At 48.6% G+C, this 18,981-nt stretch overlaps 1 protein-coding gene across 7 annotated transcripts in view; it reads right to left on the bottom strand.

Annotated features, from left to right (window-relative positions):
- Positions 1-12,966: 12,966 nt before the first annotated feature.
- ZNF385A (zinc finger protein 385A) overlaps positions 12,967-18,981 on the bottom strand; it is a 191,764-nt gene continuing 185,749 nt past the window's right edge. For 5 of the 7 annotated variants that reach the window (XM_060252063.1, XM_060252065.1, XM_060252066.1 and 2 more), the window contains 3 exons: positions 18,638-18,816; positions 16,128-16,253; positions 12,967-15,326 (listed from right to left, as the gene is read on the bottom strand). In XM_060252063.1, coding sequence (XP_060108046.1) covers positions 15,096-15,326; positions 16,128-16,253; positions 18,638-18,816 — 536 coding nt within the window. In that variant the 3' untranslated portion in view covers positions 12,967-15,095. The remainder of the gene's footprint in view (positions 15,327-16,127; positions 16,254-18,637; positions 18,817-18,981) is intronic. The other 2 variants (XM_060252064.1, XM_060252069.1) reach the window with 1 other exon arrangement.

The following is an 18,981-nucleotide window of genomic DNA, read 5'->3' as shown; positions in this document are numbered from 1 at the left end:
CTCAGGTAAAGTTTATTCTGTAGAGGGTACAGAAAATTCTAGCTTTTCAAAATATGTCTCTGTTATGCTAATGGAAGTAATTTAAAACTCCCTTTTACTACACTCTTTGTAATTGCTAGGTTGGAAACTTATTTATCTTTACAGTGCCAGAACACTCCTGTTTATTTTTGCTGCAACAACAGACTAACATGGCTACTCTTCTGGATTCATTAGGGAAAGAGTTGCCAGGAATGTTTACCTGCTAATGTTGGAACTGTGGATCATATGATGGTGCTATGGGACACATTCAAATTAGTAATTAATTAGATAATTCATTGGTAGCATTAATTATAAAAGCAGGAAATGAAAAGAAACAGAAACAAGAGACAGGTTTAGCATCGTTGTTCAGTTGCACAGTCAATTTCGACTCTTTGCAACCCCATGGACAAAGTCACGCCAGGCCCTCCTGTCTTTCACCATCCTCCTAAGTCTGCTCAAATTTGTGTTAGTTACATCAGTAATGCTGTCCAGCCATCTCCTCTTTTACCATCCCCTTCTTCTTTTGCCTTCTGTCTTTCCCAGCATCAGGATCTTCTCCAGGGAGTGCTCACTTCTCATTTGGTGGACAAAGTATTTGAGCTTCAGCTTCAGCATCTGACCTTCCAGGCAGGACTGGATCTACATGTTTTTTTAAGGGGGGGCAAAATGAAAAAAATGGCGCCCCCTTATGGGCCATTCTGTCTTATGGTCCCATAGAATACAATGGACTCCATACTCAATTTGGCACCTCCCCCCCCCCCGTCGGCACCCGGGGCAAACACCCCCCTTTGCTCCCTCTAGATCTGGCCCTGCTTCCAGGGAACAGTCTGGGTTGATTACCCTTAGGACTAACTGATTTGATCTTCTTGCAGTCCAAGGGACTCTCAAGATTCTTCTCCAGTTTGAAAGCATCTATTCTTCTGCGCTTGGCCTTCCTGATGGTCCAACTCTCACAGCCATACCTGCAGAAGGATGTTAGGTTCTGTGGGACTTTATGGTATACCATCAAGTCTGACTTTCCTATCTCCAGTTTCTCCAGGGAACTGATTTCTGTGGTCTGAATACCAGTTGTAATTACTGGAGAACTCCAGCCTCCCCACTTGGAAGAGTTATTTCAAAGAATAACATGATGCTAAGGTTGAATCTTAAGAGACCAATATTATTCTTATTTAACTGCTGTATTGCATAGAATGTGATACTTATCAAGAGGCATGATATCTAAACTGATGAAGCAGCCTTTAAGAAAGGCAGAATCTTGCTCAGCAGTACTGAAAGGGCAATAATATAAATAATATAAAGCTCTCAATGCTATGAATACAAGACCATAAGAAGAGCTCTGCAGGACCAAGCCAGAGCTCAGTTCCAGCACTCTGTTTTCCAACTGGGGCAGGCTCTTATTTTTGGGTGATACTTTCAAATGAGTCTTTGATTTAGATGACACACATCCAGGACTAGGGTTGCCAGGTTCCCCCCTAGGCATCAGAGGAGAATGGGGGGTGGGGGGGTTAGTGTTCCCAGATCCAGGTGGGGAAACTCCTGGAGATTTGGGGGTGAAATCTGGGGAGGACAGGCACCTCAGTGGGGTACAGTGCCATAGAGCCCATCCTCCATAGCATCCTTTTTCTCCAGGGGAACTGATCTCTGTAGTCTGGAGATGAAAGCAATTCTGAGGGACCACTCAGGTCCTACCTGGAGGCTGGCATCTCTATCCAGGATGCTTGCAATGTTTGACACCAACTATCCGCTGATATATGGCATTGTCTCTCCGTATTATTGTCTTGTGGGATAAATTAGGATTGTGTTCGTCCCCTTCCAGTGGAACCCTCTCTTGGCCTGTTCCTCACTATGGTATGTTTCTTGGGTTGTGCTTCCTTTCACAGCTATCTTGGCTATTCACCCACAGCCTTGACTCCTGTGCATCACCACTCTGGCTTCCCTGCTTCCTGTCACGTGATTGTGATGTCAGGCAATTGTAGCACAATGGTTCCCATGACATCCAGTGGTTCAAGTCAGATGTTTGGCCTGGAAAGGTTGAAGTAACCTACTCTGCTGCAGGCTCCTAAATGGCCAGGGATTGGAGTTATATGAGCCTGTCCTTTTGTTAAGATTGGGGCATCTGAGATCTGCTGTGTACCTTCTGAAGAAAGGTGGGTTGTGACCAGGGCTTTCTTGGTAGAAAAAGCCCAGCAGGAACTTATTTGCATATTAGGCCACACCCCCTGACATCATTGTTTCTCACAGGGCTTTTTGTAGAAAAAAACCAGCAAGAACTCATGTGCATATTAGGCTACGCCCCCCAACACCAAGCCAGTCGGAACTGCATTCCTGTGCATTCCTGCTCAAAAAAAGTCCTGGTTGTGACCAAAGACAGGGCCTTTCTGTGGTGGCTGTTTCTGTGGTGGTTCTGTGGAGCCAGTTTGGTGTAGTGGTTAAATGTGTGGACTCTTATCTAGGAGAACCAGGTTTGATTCCCCACTTCTCCACTTACAGCTGCTTTGGTCAGCCATAGTTCTTGCAGAGTTCTTGAAAGGGCAGCTGCTGTCAAAGCCCTCTCAGCCCCACCCATCTCACAGGGTGTCTGCTCTGTTGTGGTGGGAGAAGATATAAGAGATTATAAGGCACTCTGAGTCTCCGATAAAGAGAGAAAGGCGGGGTATAAATCTGCAGTCGTCTTTTTACATGTTTTAGGTCCCTGCTCTAAAAACTTTTCATTTGCTTAGGCACTATGCTCACTGTGTAGTATTAGGGTTACCAAGTTCAATTCCAGAAATATCTGGGGACTTTGGGGGTGGAGCCAGGAGACACTGGGGTGGAGCTAGGAGCAAGGGTATGAGAAGCACAATTGAACTCCTTCCCTCCACCCTCTCCTTCTCCGATTCCACCCCAGAGGCAGAGCGGGCGACACCGCTGCGCGGCTGCCGCCTCTTCCCTGCCCCACCGCAGCCGCTCCTCCGAGATGGGCCCAGCCTGAGCCCATCTCGGAGGAGCAGCCACGGAGCAGCCGAGGCGAAACCAGAGAAGGGGAGGGGAGGGTGGAAGCAGGCCAGGAGCACGGCGAGCTGCGAGTCCAGGTCCTAGAAGGACCTGGACTCGCGGCCCGCCACGCTCCTGGCCCGCCCCCACCCCCCTGACTCCACCTCAGAGGCGGACCGGGCAATGCCGCCACGCCGCCCCCTCCCCGCCCCTTCCCAGCTGCTCCTCCGAAATGGGCCCAGCCTGAGCCCATCTCGGAGGAGCAGCCACGGAGCAGCCGAGGCGAAACCAGAGAAGGGGAGGGGAGGGTGGAAGCAGGCCAGGAGCACGGCGAGCTGCGAGTCCAGGTCCTAGAAGGACCTGGACTCGCGGCCCGCCACGCTCCTGGCCCGCCCCCACCCCCCTGACTCCACCTCAGAGGCGGACCGGGCGATGCCGCCACGCCGCCCCCTCCCCGCCCCTTCCCAGCTGCTCCTCCGAAATGGGCCCAGCCTGAGCCCATCTCGGAGGAGCAGCCACGGAGCAGCCGAGGCGAAACCAGAGAAGGGGAGGGGAGGGTGGAGGCAGGCCAGGAGCACGGCGAGCCGCGAGTCCGGGTCCTAGAAGGACCCGGACTCGTGGCCCGCCATGCTCCTGGCCCGCCCCCACCCCCCAGCCCTGACTTCACATCAGAGGTGGAGCGGGCAATGCCGCTGCACCGCCGCCGCCCCCTCCCCGCCCCATCCCAGCTGCTCCTCCGAGATGGGCCCAGCCTGAGCCCATCTCGGAGGAGCAGCCACGGTGAAGCGGAGAAGAGGCGGCAGCAACGCAGCGGTGTCGCCCGCTCCAAGATGGGGCTGCTCGCCATGCTCCTTGGTGCCGTTTCCCCCCTCCCCCACTTCCATTTTTTTGGGGAGCAGGGGAAGAGGCTGGAAATCCTGGGGTCCCCCGCCAGGGCGGGAGGGTTGGGAAGCCTATGTAGTATTACTCGTGCCCCCATTTTCTGGATTTTAAAACACATTTTCTCAACTGCCCTTGTCCCTTTTATGCTGTTGTTTTGGTTTTCTGCTTTTTCTCTTGTTACTGCCAATTCGTTTTTACAAATAATTAATGTCTGTGTTTGATTTTGATCTGCCACACTGATCATGTACAGGTTTGGAATGTATGATGGGGCTGCCCTTATGTTGCAGCATATGGGATCCATTAGCTAAATTTTGTAATCTGCCTTGAGTTTTAGCAAGAATGGTGGACTAAAAAGAAAGTAAACAATAATAATAAACCATAGGAGTTTTTTTCAATATGTGACTGATGCTAAAATCTGATAACCCTGATTTTGAATGCTTGAGAATGACAATATCAGTACTTCCTTGAGTTGCTGAACTCTATTGACTGAGTACATTGTTTTTATCCTGCCTTTTTTAAACAGAGATGCAGTTCCAACCGGCTTGGCATCAAGGGGTGTAACCTAATATGCAAATGAGTCCGTGCTGGGCTTTTTCTACAAAAAAAGCCCTGTGTGAAACGCTGGTGATGTCGGAGTGTGGCCTTATATGCAAATGAGTTCCTGCTGGACTTTTTTTTTAAGCCCTAGTTGTTATACTGAGAGAATTCCAAGCCCCACCTGTGGTTTGGCAGCCTGCATGACTGGCCTCACCTTTCACTGCAAGTGGTCTTGCCACTATTTTCTTATGGACTGCAGGGAGCCCCATGGGCATCGTCTCTTCCTCTGAAGTAGTTGCTGAGCAAACTTAATAGATGGAACAATTCCTGAAGAAGGGGAAGGGGGTTTCTTCTCCCGGCAGCAGTTCTTAAAAACACAGGGACCAGAAGAACACTACCAGAAGATTTGGAGCAAAAGTCCTCACCTTCAGATGCTCCTGCAGCTGCCGTGACTGAGGCATCTTGGTTTGCTTGGTTAGCTATACTGTACTCTTAAAGAACTGCTACAATGCTTTTTCTAACAATTAAAATAAAGGACAATTAAAAATTCAACCCTAATGACATGAAGCTAAAAATATACCAAAGTAGTCAGGAGGGTAGCCGTATTAGTTTGTTGCAGGAGAAATAAACTAGAGTCTCGTGGCACCGTAAAGACTAACGGGTTATTAATCTAGTATATAAACTTTTGTGGACTAGAGCCCTCTTTGACAGATGGGTCCAATTAGGAATGTGCACTCAGTTACATGAGATGAGGAGGAAAATGTAAACAGCGGGGTCAAAGGACTATGAAATGCAGGAAGTACTGTTTGAGATGATTATGTAAAATTCAAACTCCAAAAAATTTTCAGAGACAGTGCATTAAGGCTGTAAAAAAGCCAGTGACAGATAAAATAACTAAAACTGACTATATACATTAGTAACAAAAGCATGTAAGTGGCACTAGGGGCAAAACAGAATTTTAAAAAAATATATACAAACTTTATGTAAAAGCCTGGGCAATTTTTTTAAAAAGTCCATACAAAGTGCTGACAAGAGATCAAATCCATCATCAAGGTACCATAACAGAAAAGGCCCTGCCTTTAGTGGCCTTGTGGGGAGGTAAGATGTTTTGAGTTGTCAGATAATGGACTTAGTACTATTTGCCTTGCTATTTTTGTGGGGCCAGTGAAAAACAGAATTCTTTTAACAATGCTAAAAAAATTCATTGTGGCACTATGAGGCTGGACAACAGCATTTTGCTGTATCGTTTCCATGGAAAGTTTAAAAATATTTTAAAAATTAAAGTTTAAGATTGACAGGTGCTGAATTCTGGGGCACGCCCCGCATTCAGCATTGATTACATGGTCCTGTTTCCAACTTAATGGATGTTTTCCTTGCCTGCCGTCACAATATTTCCATGTTGGGCCTGACTCTCTCAGCCAAAATGGCACCAAACAGTGGATCTGGAGCCAGAAGCGACTAATCAGATTATCGCCTCTAGAGTTGACTGCGCGGGGAAACTCTTACAAACTGTGCTGCCTCTTGCAGGCCAGGAACACGCACAACGGAGGCATTTGTTTGAAGTAATCCCAGTGCTCAGCTTGTCAAATCGAGCTGGGTTTGCAGCCAGCCTGCCCCAGCCCAACCACCCCACATCACCAACCCTGTTTTCTTGTGTGATCACCCCTCCCCCGTAGCCATAGGAAAGACCAAAATAGTAAGCTGGACTTTTCTACCAGCATCCCATAGAGTAGCCAAGCCTATTTACTTAGCCTACTGTTGCCGGGTCCAACTCAAGAAATATCTGCAGCCCATCTTCAGACTACAAAGATGAATTTCCCTGGAGAAAAGAAGAAGAAGAAGAAGATATTGGATTTATATCCCGCCCTCCACTCCGAAGAGTCTCAGAGCGGCTCACAATCTCCTTTATCTTCCTCCCCCACAACAGACACCCTGTGAGGTGGGTGGGGCTGGAGAGGGCTCTCACAGCAGCTGCCCTTTCAAGGACAACCTCTGCCAGAGCTATGGCTGACCCAAGGCCATTCCAGCAGGTGCAAGTGGAGGAGTGGGGAATCAAACCCGGTTCTCCCAGATAAGAGTCCGCACACTTAACCACTACACCAACCTGGCTCTCAAATGGATGCCTTGGAGGCTGGATTCTAAGGCTAGATTCTAAGGGGTGCAGCCAGGATGACTGAAGGGAGTTCTGGCAGTCACATTTAAAGGGACCACACACCTTTTAAATGAAGGATAGGGGTGCCTTCTTTTGGGGCTCATAGAATTGGACTCCCCTAGTTCAATCTTTTTGAAACTTGTGAGCTTTTTTGAGGAGAGGCTCTGGATGCTATGGTGAAAGTTTGGTGCCTTTACCTAAAAAAAATAGCACCCCCAGAGCTCCAGATACTCATAGATCAATTTTCTATTATACCCTAAGGGAATTGGTCTCCATAGCGTATAATGGAGTGCCAGGGTGACATTTTTGTTCCCCCCTACCGCTTTCTGAAAACCCTGAAGTAGGGGGAGGGCCTCCCCTGTCCCCAACTGGAGATTAGTGACTCTAACTAAGCCATACAACTGATTAAAAGGCAGGTGGCTGAGATGTGGTGGGATTTGCCTCAGCTGCATGGTCATGTTATTCCATGTTGGAAAAGATAGCTGTACATCTAGCTTTGGACCACTTTTCTTCTGGGGAATGCAAAAGGTATAAATATATATGTTGCTCTCCGAACCTCCATTTTATTCTTCTGCAAACTGGTTTAAGTGGAGAGACAATGAGAGGCCCCTAGCTAGTCAAAAGCATTGTAGCAGAGGAAGGACTTAAAACTTGGGCCTCTGGTTGGACACTTTCCCACGGTGGCTGCCGCTTATTCAGAAGTGTCCGCAGGCTTTCCTCTAATTATCTGCTGGAGAAAATGCCTCTTTCATGACATTGCTTGCCACCTGTAATTTTGATAAGCTGTTGCATTAAAAGTGATTTTTTAAAAAATCAGAAGCCACCTTGGCTGAAGACACCAGTGTAATAAATCAAAATGTTTTTGACTGAGGAATGTAACTGATTGGTTAAATGTTGCATCTGTAATAAAGGTCTCTTGCATTTATTCTTGTGAATCTGCCATCTGATCACTCTGACAGACCCAATCACAACAGAGTGACACACCTAATAGAAATGCTAATATCCCTTAAGAACTGGAGATGTTTCGCAACAGGAACTAATTGTCAGAAGATGGTCTCCAGAGAGCTCTCTTGTTTAAGGATTCATCAGCTTGGAAGTAATATACCTCTCTTCTCAGCTGAGGGGAGAGGGCAAGAGAGAGTACAGACACAGCAGTTTGGAGTCTGGAACAGGCAGAAATAGAGAGAGATAAAACAGTCTGGACTCTGGAGAGTCCATTATATCACCTCAGGAATTCCTCCATCTCAATCAGTTACTTGTACAGACCAGACCTCAGAAAAAGGAGGTTCCGAGTTGCCCCAGTAAGCTCAATTCACTAAAAAAAAAATCCTCCTGCCAGTTGTCCAGACTGTTTTCAGAATCCAAATATTTCCATACCTCAAAATATCTATGAACCAGGACAAACTGATGAGAACACATCCATTGACACCCATTACAATAGTGAATTTGTACCTTTAAATCCTCGGGTCCTGAAGTCAGCCATCTGGCAAGTGAGCCCCCATTTTTGTTGTACATACCTCTTTTGCTGACCTTTATGCCTAGCAATTCCTTCCCCAAACTGCTACAAGTAGCTACTTCTCTCTCACTTCTGTTCTTCCATCTCATGATCCCACTTTTTTTCTATGACACCTGTAGTTAAACCACACTCCCATGGCTTCACTTGTTCATATTGTTTTTCTGTCCCCATTTCCTTTGCTTCTCTCCCTTCTGTTGAAATCTCAAGATGGGGTGCTAGGGTTTTTTTTTAAATTTCATTCAAGAAGCCACTGTGAGTGCAGATGGAGAACAAGTGTGGTTAAGAGTGTTGAACTACAAGCAGGAAAACCCTGGTTGAAACCCCTGCCTGTTTTGAAGCACCTCCATGTACATGCTTCACAATGTTGTGGGGGTGAAAAGATGGAACAAATGGATGCTGCCCAGAATTCCTTTGAGGGGATTTGGGACACACATTTTCCCCACCCACATCCTTGGTGCTCTGTGAGGAGATCACAATGTATCTTAACAGCATATATATACACATATACAAAGAGTGAGAAAGAGAGTTAAAATTTGACCTGTGACCTCTCTACTATGAAAAACTTGTGTGCTAGCAGTTCTTTCAGACCTTTGCTTTAGCAACCCACTAGAACTTTGCCCTCAGGAATTTACCTGTTTTTCTTGCCTACTGATGCAGAAGTCTTATAGGTGTTGGCAAAGCCTGAGCACCCATAAACCAGTCAGAATGGGAGCAGAGCACAGGACATCCCATAGAAACTGCCATCAGTCTCAGCCTATCCTAGAAGGGCTGGATAGACCTCCCATACTTTCAGCTATCCCTTAGGTCTCCTGACCTGCCCCAGACTGGTCTTTTGAGATGGCAGAAGGTCCATCTGCAGCACTTATCACATCTTCTCGACATTGACCTTGATGGAAGGGAAAGCATATAACCATACTGCTGCTTGCTTAGAATATGTTCATGCATTTTTGCTTGCATGGGCTTCTTCAGCTGGGATGGCAGGGTCTCCATGTGGATGTGCTCTCTTGTAAGATTTGCCTTGTTGGATCACACAAGAGACCAGTTTTCTTTGCTGGATCACACAAGGCCCCACTTGATCACTCTAGGAATCCCACAAGAAGGCAAAGGGCCCTTTTCTCTTAGGTGTCCCAGAATTTGGTATGCAGAATCCTAGGGCCTCTGAATAAAGACACTCCATTTAGTCATCGTGACTTGCAGCCACTGACAGAATTCTCTTCCCTCAGTCTGCCTAAACCATCCTTTTCAAGCCACCTAAACTAATGATCATCACTACATCTTGTGGCAGTGAATTCCAAAGGTCAACCGGTGTATGCTATGAACTTTAAGTCAGAGCAGGAGAGTACTCAGCAGCTGTGGAATCTTTATGGAAAATCACTCCGGTGGTACATTCATCCACCCTTCTCTGTTGTTTCTTTTTATATTATATAAACTGGAGCAATAAGAAGAGCAAGGCCAGTTGATACGATGTCAAAGGTACCACACTGTGCCAGAAGAAGGGTGAGTCCCTCTGCTCCCTGCTTTTGGGAGCCAGCATTGCCCAGCATGTGACCAAAGGAGAACTGAGATACAAGCAGGTTGTATCTTTTGGAAGGCCAAATGTAAATCAAGATCAGCTTCCCTTCTTGCACTCCTACAAATTTGCAGCCAGAAGAATGAGAAATGTTGTGAAGATTCTGGAATACCCCTGGATATAATGTGAATCACACAGGTTGTAATGATCACCTATTTAACTTGCAGACCAGTCCAAAGAAAGATGGTTGATGCAAAGATGGTAAATACTATGACAAGACAATCTGGATTTAATGCAATCTCTAGCCAATGGGTCCTCAACATGGTGCCATGGGTGCCTTCGTGCCTACCAGCAACTTACCTGGCACCCACCAAGTGTCTTTATAAAGAAGACAGGGCCAGGTCGGGCTTTTGTCTACCAAAACTTTTGTTTCGTCACTGGAGATTTGATTGCTTGTGCAGATTTTTTTAAATGTTGATTTAGCAGCATCTGCCACTACAGCAAAAAGGGTCTTCATTGTGTGACTTAAGGTAAGCCGCAGCAGCCATTTTGTGGAAGGCTCTGCCTCCTGTGGCAGCCATTCTGTGACAGTCATTTTACAGTTATGCCTACCATGCTGTATCAGAATTCCAAAGGTGCCCATGAGCTCAAAAAGGCTGAGGACCTCTGCCGTAGCTTGTCCTGTCAACTGTTCTATCTCTTGTTCAGGCAATTTAGGATTAAGTATTTTGAGAGTGAGGTTCTCATGAGGGCCCACAAAACCTAAATCTGGAGTCAGTTCTAAATCAGTTCCCAAAATCTGTGCAGTTTGCAGGGTCAGCCCAAGACATGTTGGTGTCTTAATCAGAGTTACCCACCATCGACTTCAATGGATTCTGTTTAGGAACACACTGTGAGTGGCTTCCCCACACTAATTGATGAGGGCCACAATCAAGTGGAAATTTCTCAGCACAGAAGTTGCACTATGGTTTGGAATGGCTCTCATTATTTTCCAAGGGTTAGCATATGAAAACTTCCCAGCGTATTGTGCTTGTGCCCCAACCTGCTTTCACAGGCACTTACATTCTGATCCTTTGTTCATACTCACTGGTGCTCAGTATTGGTTGAGGCACATCTGTCAGTTTCCCCACTTTTAGTGGGTGTGCATTCCCGAATTGTGATGTACATTCAAGTGCACATGCTTTTCACCTTGTATACCTTGTGAAACACACTGAAGGTTAAACTTTTTTGTTGTTCAGTTGCATAGTCGAGTCCGACTCTTTGCGACCCCATGGACCAAGTCACGCCAGGCCCTCCTGTCTTCTACCATCCTCTGCTCAAATCCATGCTAGTTACATCAGTAATGCTGTCCATCCATCTCATCTTTTGCCATCCCCTTCCACTTTTTCCTTCTGTCTGTTATATATCCTTAATCATGTAATGTGTGAAAAGGCCCTGAATGCAAGAAACCTCAATTTTAGACTCCTATTCTGAAAATATGGTCTCCTGATTTGGGGGGAGACACAATTGGAATGGCCTATACTGAAGAACCTGTATATATAAAAACCCTGCCTGCTGGCACTTTCTGGCTTTCCCATTGGCTGTGGTGCATACTACATCAGCCATTGGCCCATGAACTGCCACTCAAGAGAAATTGTGTGCCACTGTCTGGGTCTGCTCCTTTCCCCCCACCGCCAGCCGCAGGACAAATGAGGATTGGGCCACTGGGAAAACTGCTAGGCAGTAGCTGTAGCTAGGCAACCAGCTTTTGTTCTGCCAGTAAAAGGCAGAGGGAGGAGGTCCTTTCCAGGCCTCTTTTGGCCTTTGAGGGAGAACTCATTGGGCCCAGTCCTGACTAGATCTGCCAGTTCTGGTGGGGGGGGGGGAGAATTCCTGGCGATTTTGTGATGGAATCTATAGAAGCCACAGTTTGAGGAGGGGAGAGGCCTAAGTTGAATATAATGCCATAGAGTCCATCCTCCAAAGCAGTTATCTTCTCCGGGGGGAGAGAGATTTGTTGTTTGGAATTCAGTTATGGTACCAGGAGATCTACAGGCTCCACCTGGAGGTTGGCTACCTAGGCCTGGCTGCTTGCAACTGCTGCTGGGAAGGAGATAGGGTTGTCAACTCCAGGTTGGCAAATTCCTTGAGATATGAGGGATGGAGCCTGAAGAAGGAGTTGAGGAGGGGTGGGACCTCAGACAGGTACAATGTCGTAGACTCCATCCTCCAAACCAGCCATTTCCTTCTGGGGAACCACTGTTGCTAATCTCCAGGGGAGAGCTGGAGATCAGAATTACAAGTACTCTCCAGATGGCAGAGATCAGCTCTGCTGGAGAAAATGGCTGCTCAGCAGTCAGGACTCTGTGTCATTATACCCTGCTGATATTGCTTCCCTCCTGCTTTGGACCATGTTGTGATTTTGGACCAGTCACAGACTTTCGACTTGACCTACCTCACAGATCAAAAGGGGAAAGGAGAGTGATATAAACTGCTTTGGTCCCCACTATGGAGAAAGACTATATTTTTCCTAGGTAGAGGCTGCAGGGAGGGGGGAGGAGATGGAAAGCTGAAGTCAGATCAATTCCCCTACAGAAAATAGCTGCCTTGGGTGGGTGGGAAGACACCAAGGTTGTGGGGAGTGAATGCCTTCGCTTGAGTGAGTGGGAAGGAAGACAGCAAGGGTGGGGGGCACTCACCCAGAGCCTCTTTCTAGAACCCATTGTCTTTTTCTCCACAATGGGCCTTATTCCTAGTCCAAGTATAATAGCCACAGGTATAGTGTAGGAACTGAGCTGAGTACAGCAAAACTGTTCACAACATAGCTCAGCAGCTTTGCAAACAGATTAGTGAGCATGTCTTCCTCTTTGAGATTTTCATCAGTTGGCAGTTAGGAGTGGAGGCAGGGGGAGGGAGCTTGCTCTACCCCAAACATACTGTGAAAGCAAGCTGATGAAGGCCAGGATGGAGTACTGATAAGAAACTGGCTGAAGTGGCCCCTCCTACCTTTTGCTTCTAGCCCCTCTGAAAGACACAATACCAGTAGTTGCTTTCGCCCCTGCTTAAAACTCTGAAAAGGTCTACTGAACTAGAGACAGTGATGCTCTCAGACTATAACAGCATATTTCTATCATGTAGTGTTCCCAAGCTCAGGATCCTTGAGGATCTCTTAGAGACTTGGAAAAGTCAGAAGGCCAGGCTCCTAGTATTTAAACCCAAGCCCCACCAATCTGGTGGCTTTCCTTTTGTTACGGGCACTGATTTTGTGCACCTATAGCCCCATCTGGACCTAGAAGGCCTCAGAGCACCTGGTCCACAATACCCTACTAGGCTAGACTACAGCCTTAGATCATGAAGTTCGAGCCCCTGACAAACACAAAGAGAGACTGAACGCAGGCATGAATGAGCCTTATCACTTCTTTTATTGTTGTTGGGAAGGGGAGGGGGGGTAAAAGGTGCTATGTGGGATGAAGCAGAAAGGCATTGGTATCAGCAAGAAAAAGAGAGGGGCTGGGGCAGAGAGAGAATCTAGCATGGATGGACAGATGGTGGACGGAGAGACAGACACTCTGGGGTGATCAGGACACAGGGGGCAGAACAGGTGGAAGGAGAGGGACAGGTTGGTTTGTGATCTGAGGTAACATGGGGGCAGGCCTGGCGTGATTCATGCCAGCTGGGAGTGGGGAGGTGGGTCCCCTTCCCTCCCGCATGCCAGTATCTCTATTGCTCTGAACTTCAATCACAGTTTTGTAAGGGACACGGGGCAGGGGGAGAATAGTGTGGCCAGCACATGGCCATGGCGTGGAAGACCTTCCTTCCTGGGCTGTGGGATTCTGTTCTGGGCCTTGCATTGTTCTGCTCGAGGAGAAGGGAAACTGCAGGCCATGGTGTGCGTGTGTGAGAGAAAGAGCGAGTGAGAGAGAGAAAAAAACCCTCAGTCACTCCATTAATCAACACACCAATGAACGCACATGCAGAGACACAATCCACCAATGTGAGCCAACTAGGATGCGTGCCAGGGAATTTAACAAGCATCTGGAAGTTTACACACTCCGGGTGGGTTGGGCCTTTGGCGGGAGGGGGCCTGGAGAAGAAGAGGCTGTTTTAAGCTCCGGGAAATGACCTGGCTTCCCAGTTCACGTCCCACCTACTCAAGAAAGGGGCAGAGGACTGGGAACCCAACTGTAGAAAAGCAGTAAAGGCAAGGCAAGGGGAGATGTTGTGCTACTATGGCAACGGCACAAACTACCCAAAGGAAAGGCCTACAGGCATAGGGGAGACAGTTGCAAGCATGTCCATATGAGACAGCCCTACCCTTCTTCACTGAGGGGCTGGAAGTCTACACTAAACAACCTACACTTCTGGCCATGTGAACAGAAACTCCTGCTCTGGAGCAGGGTGAATCCCATTCCTTAAACCTCACCCCCTCAACCATGTTCCCATGGGATACAGTCTTCCAAAGACATATGACGGAGCCTTTGTGGAGCCTCCGGATCTGATTTTTTTTTAAAAAATCAACTTTAAAACTAAAATAACAGTCCATATTTTTTTTTAAAAAAATAAAATTAAAAGCAAACAGCCCCGTTTCCCTTGACCTTTCCTTTCGTGAAGGGGCGGGCGGCAGAAGTGCTTGATCCAGGTACAGAGCTCTGAAGAGGAAAAGATGCTGTCTATGCTGGGCTCTTATTATCTGTCTGCCTCTTAGTGCAGGAGGGTGGGGGGCATGGGAATTGGGAGCACAGTTCTTGCTCTGCCAGTCTCTTGTCGAGGTGCAGCAGTGAGGGGGTCCACAGGGGCCCCGTTGCATGGAAGCGCGGTGAGGGGAGGGCCAGCACAGGGGAGGGCAGGAGGGAAAACTGGGGGATATGTACATGGAGGTGCCGGCCAGCATTATTGCAGTAGGGGCTCTTTTTCCGGAGGCCCTGTCTTCTGTCCCGCGCACGCACACACACAAGAACACAAACACACGCGCACACATACATCCCCCCTCCACCTCTCAGTGCAAGTGGACAATGGCTTGTATGAGTGGGGGGGCCAGGGGGCCCCCTTAGCTCTGGGATGAAAGGAGATTGCTTGCTGATCAGTCCCTGAGGTACCAGAACTGCCTCCCCCTTTCAATGCTCCACGGAGTCCTGGGGGAGGTGCTACCACCCTCCAACCTTTCGTACCTCAGGCGATGTGACTGACACACACGCGGACACGCACACACACAAAGGATCACGCCCCGTCCCAGCCCGTGGGGGAACCCAGCGCTTGTGCAGATTTGGCCGGGACCCCAGATGGGGGTTGAGATCGGGGCAGTATGTGTGTGGAGGGGTGGGATTGTCCCTTTTCTCTTCTCAGAAAAATAATTCCATTTCCAGTTAAAAAGAAAAAGAAAGGGGGGGAGGAAAAAGTAAATCGCTCCCGTTGGATGAGGCTGGACGCCGTGCGACGTTGCCAGGGCCAGTTGCTAGTTGCCGGGGGGGCGGTTCCAGTGGTGCCAGGAGTCCTGGGGTTGTGGCAGGCAGGTGGGCAGACAGGCGGCATCAGTACGGCGAGAAGAGGATGGGTCCATGTGCAGTTCGGATGGGCCCCGGAGCTGGGCGCAGAAGCGGATGCGTCAGCGGTGGGCCCTGCAGCAGCGATGGCGTTGGAGCTGGTCGCAGCGTCAGGGGTGTGGAAGCAGCGGCTGCCATGGCTGCTGCTACAGCCAGCGGATTGGGCAGCAGCCCAGCTGCCAGTGACTTGGGAAGCTCCTTGGGGAAGGCCAGGGCACCCTGTGGAGACAGATGTGTAAGACAACATAAATGTACAAATGAAACCCGTATTCAAATTTCCATTCAGACAGGTCACACAGACAGACAGGACACACACGATCATTCATCTCCTTCCATTCACAAAAGACAAACTGTAAGACTCATGCAGCTTCAGTTTTCCTTGGGGCCATGCATGGAAAACAAAAGTGTGCTTAACCCTTTATCCTCTCTGTTTCGTTATTTGAAACCCAGGCTTCCTCATTTATCATTAGCATTCATCTCCTTCCATTCATAAAAGGCACTGTAGGCTTGAGGCCAGGCATGGAAAAGAAAAGCGTGCTTAACCCTTCATCCTCCTCTCCGTTTCATTATTTGAAACCCAGTTCCCTACTTTATTATAAGCATTTAAAATGAAAAACAGTACTGTGTGTTTTCTCCCTTAAAATGGTAACAACAAAGCAAGACATCCAGTTTTGGATAATGAAACCAAGCAGCAGCTGAAAGGTTAAATGCCCTCTCTCTTCCTCGAGGCAAGCAGAGACTGCACAAGACAAGACAATCTTCATCTTGCCTGTCTGAGCCCTTGAAGCAATACCACTGGCCACAGACTAGGGATGAAATGAAATTTTGAAAGAAGTTCTGACTATGATGAAACTCCACAAAAAAGCTGAAGCTGAAATTAGTTCTCAGACTCTGGAGTAGACATTTGGCCCCAGACAATTTTACATCTTTGGTTTTGTCATCCAGTCAAGGAGACAGCTGTTATCAAACACTGCAGCAAGTTCACTATTAAACATGTCCCTAAGTGGCAAGTAACCCCACCATTGATGCCAGCCCAGTCGTCCAACTCACTGGCAGCTCTGCCATGCTTCGCTGCTTCTTGTGCCGACTCAACAAAGGGTTGGGCTTCCCGGCTACGCCATCCCGGTGCCGCCGGCTGGAAATGTGCTGCAAAACACAGAGGAAGAACCAGATGTAAAAAAAGAACAGATGAATCTTGCCTCATTGATGTGATTCACCCCAAACTCTGTTCAATAGCCCTGATGCAGCCACAGTGGATAAGATTTCAATTCCTGCATGCTTATTAGCACATCTATTGGATATGGCAATCTTCGGTAAAGGTAAAGTATGCTATCAAGCTGCAGCTGACTCACAGCCACCCCACTTCATGGGGTTTTCAAGGTAAGAAGTGAGCAGAGGTGGTCTGCCATTGTCTTCCTCTGCACAGTGACCCCAGTCTTCTTTGGTGGTCTCCCATCCAAGTAATGACCCTGTTTCGCTTGCAAGATCTGATGAGATCAGGCTAGTCTGGGCTACCAGGGCTGCTACAACCTTTTGTACAGGGCTGGCAATAGGAAGTCCACCAGGTAGGCTGCCGCCTAGGGCACCATCTGGCCAAAGGGTTAGCGGATGTTCCCCCCCCTACCTGAGCGCACCACCTGAGGGCAAAACTGTCGAAGTCTGCCCCTGGCCAGGCACTCCGGCACAATCCCTCCTCAGTGAAGGAAAGTAGGAAGGAGACTCCCTCCACCCCCAGCCCCCACCAGCCACAATGCATCCTGAAAGCTCCAGGAGTGGGGCTGGGCTGATGGTTGGGGGCCTCCTTCTCTCTGGCACCCTTGGGTGGCCTTCTGCCTGTGATCCCCTCCTGCTGTCCCTGAGCAAGGTTGAGGAGCATGGCTGTCTGGCACAAGCCGGCTTTCCTGAGACTCTGGCCCTCCTCCCCCTGCCACTGCTACCCCTGCCCTCACTCCAGCCTGGTTCCTGGCAAGAGATTCCAGACCGGGCCTGGGCACATTCCTTCTAGAGCGGCTGGCTTGAAACCAGATCTGCTAGTGAGTGTGGGGGGAGGGCTGCCTCCGCCAGCTGATAAGCATCACTTCAGGCACCGGAGAAGCAGAGCGTGTGGCAGTGAGAAGCGCCCTGGCCAGCCATCAGAAGAAAGAAGCATGGAAGGGAGCCTGAAGGCCGGAGCGCCTGGCAGAAGAAGCAACCCAGGTGGTGGTGGGGGGCACTGATCTGTCCTCTTGGCCAGGTGCCAATGGAGGGTTGGCAGGGCAGAGGAACTGCTGTCACTGCCCCCCCCCCCTCACTTCCAGGAAGTATCCCAGGCAGGAAGGTAGGAGCTGCATGGGACCCGGGCAGCAGTCACTAGCCAGAAGAGGACCCAGCAGCCACCCTGCTGAGCAACAGGAGGGGGGAGAAGATGCAGCCTGGGAAGATGAGGCTCACTTGTTTCTTTACTTCCCTTCCAGGTCACCTTTCTCCTGGAGATGCCGGGTAGATTTCACTACTAGGCGTCCCTGCCTAGGGTGCCAAAAAGCCTGGCACTGGCCCTGCTTTTGTTCTTGCATACTTTATCTTTTGTGGTGCTGCCAAAGGGTAAAGTATAGAAGTAAATGCATACACGCCTAGAAGCAAAACAAAAAACTCACGATGGGATGCGTGCTGTGAACACACAAAACAACATGGAACTCCATCCATTAGAGACAGGGGCAGCTCAAGGCATTTCACTACTCCAAACACTCTCCTTCCAGTGCCTCTGCAACCCACCTTGGAGGCAGGAAGTAGCAGTCCAGGTGCAGGGGCTACATGCTTCTTCCCAGGTCACTCTTGCTGATATGGCATGATGACCAGCTGGCTTAGATCACTAGGGCATTGAACCAGCCCCACTGACATGAACCATGTGCCCAGCGCTTCAGTCTTGTCTTCCAGGTGGCTGCACTTAATGCAGCCAGCTGTTGTCATTGTAGGCAGCTGTCTCACTTGCCTCATGACAGAGCCAAATCTGCCCCAGTGACAAGGATAGCACTGGTTCTTAAATTTCTGAAATGATCTGGACTGGGACTCAAGATGTCTGGGCAGCAGTCTTTTTTGTTTTGAGTGGTTCCGTGGTAGAACCTCCGTTAGACATGTGGAAGCTCCTGGGTTCAATTCCTTGCATCCCCAGTTAAAAGGGTCAAGTAGTGGGCGATGTGAAAAGAATTCTTCCTGGACAAAGGCTGCTTGTCAGTATAGACAGTACTGACTTGGATATACTGGTGGTCTGGGCTGAGTATAAGGCAGCTTTCTGCGTTGATTTCTTTAATTACAGAGATGTAAGGACTAGCTAGTGTTACACAGAGCAGAAATAAATACACTTCGTGTTTGCTCAAAGGCACTGAGTTTAGCATTTATTTCATATGTTCCATAGCTGAACATTGAGAAAAACTAATTTGTGGGGCTAAACCCCAGTAAAAAAAAAAAAGCTCCAATTACTCGGTACCCAAACAGACCTACATCCTAGTAGCAGGTGAAGTCTCAAGGCACCATACCACAATTGGCTCCTGTACCTGTTTGAGCTGAATCTCCGAGTTGACTTTGACATTGCAAATTTCACAGTGGAAGGTTCTCTCCTGAGCACTGGGGTCTTGGCTGCCTGGCTCCCCTCCAGTTGTGGGGCTGAGGCGTGGATATGCCTTGATAGGCCCCAACCCGCTGCGCGCTTCCAGGATAGTCTTGTGCTTTGTACCTAGGCAAAGAACATGATTTGGTTACCTTATGAGAAGACAAGAGTCATTGGAGAAAACAATAATGCCTGGAAAAGTTGAAGGCAGCCAGGAGAGAAGACCCAACATGAGATACATGGACACTATAAAGGAAGACATGGCCCTTAGTTTGCAGAACCTGAGAAAGG

This window comes from Heteronotia binoei, chromosome 13, assembly GCF_032191835.1.
Source record: "Heteronotia binoei isolate CCM8104 ecotype False Entrance Well chromosome 13, APGP_CSIRO_Hbin_v1, whole genome shotgun sequence".
NCBI classification, from domain to species: Eukaryota; Metazoa; Chordata; class Lepidosauria; order Squamata; family Gekkonidae; genus Heteronotia; species Heteronotia binoei.
The sequence above is the reverse complement of the archived record's forward strand: the minus strand, read 5'-3'. Positions and strand labels throughout refer to the sequence as shown.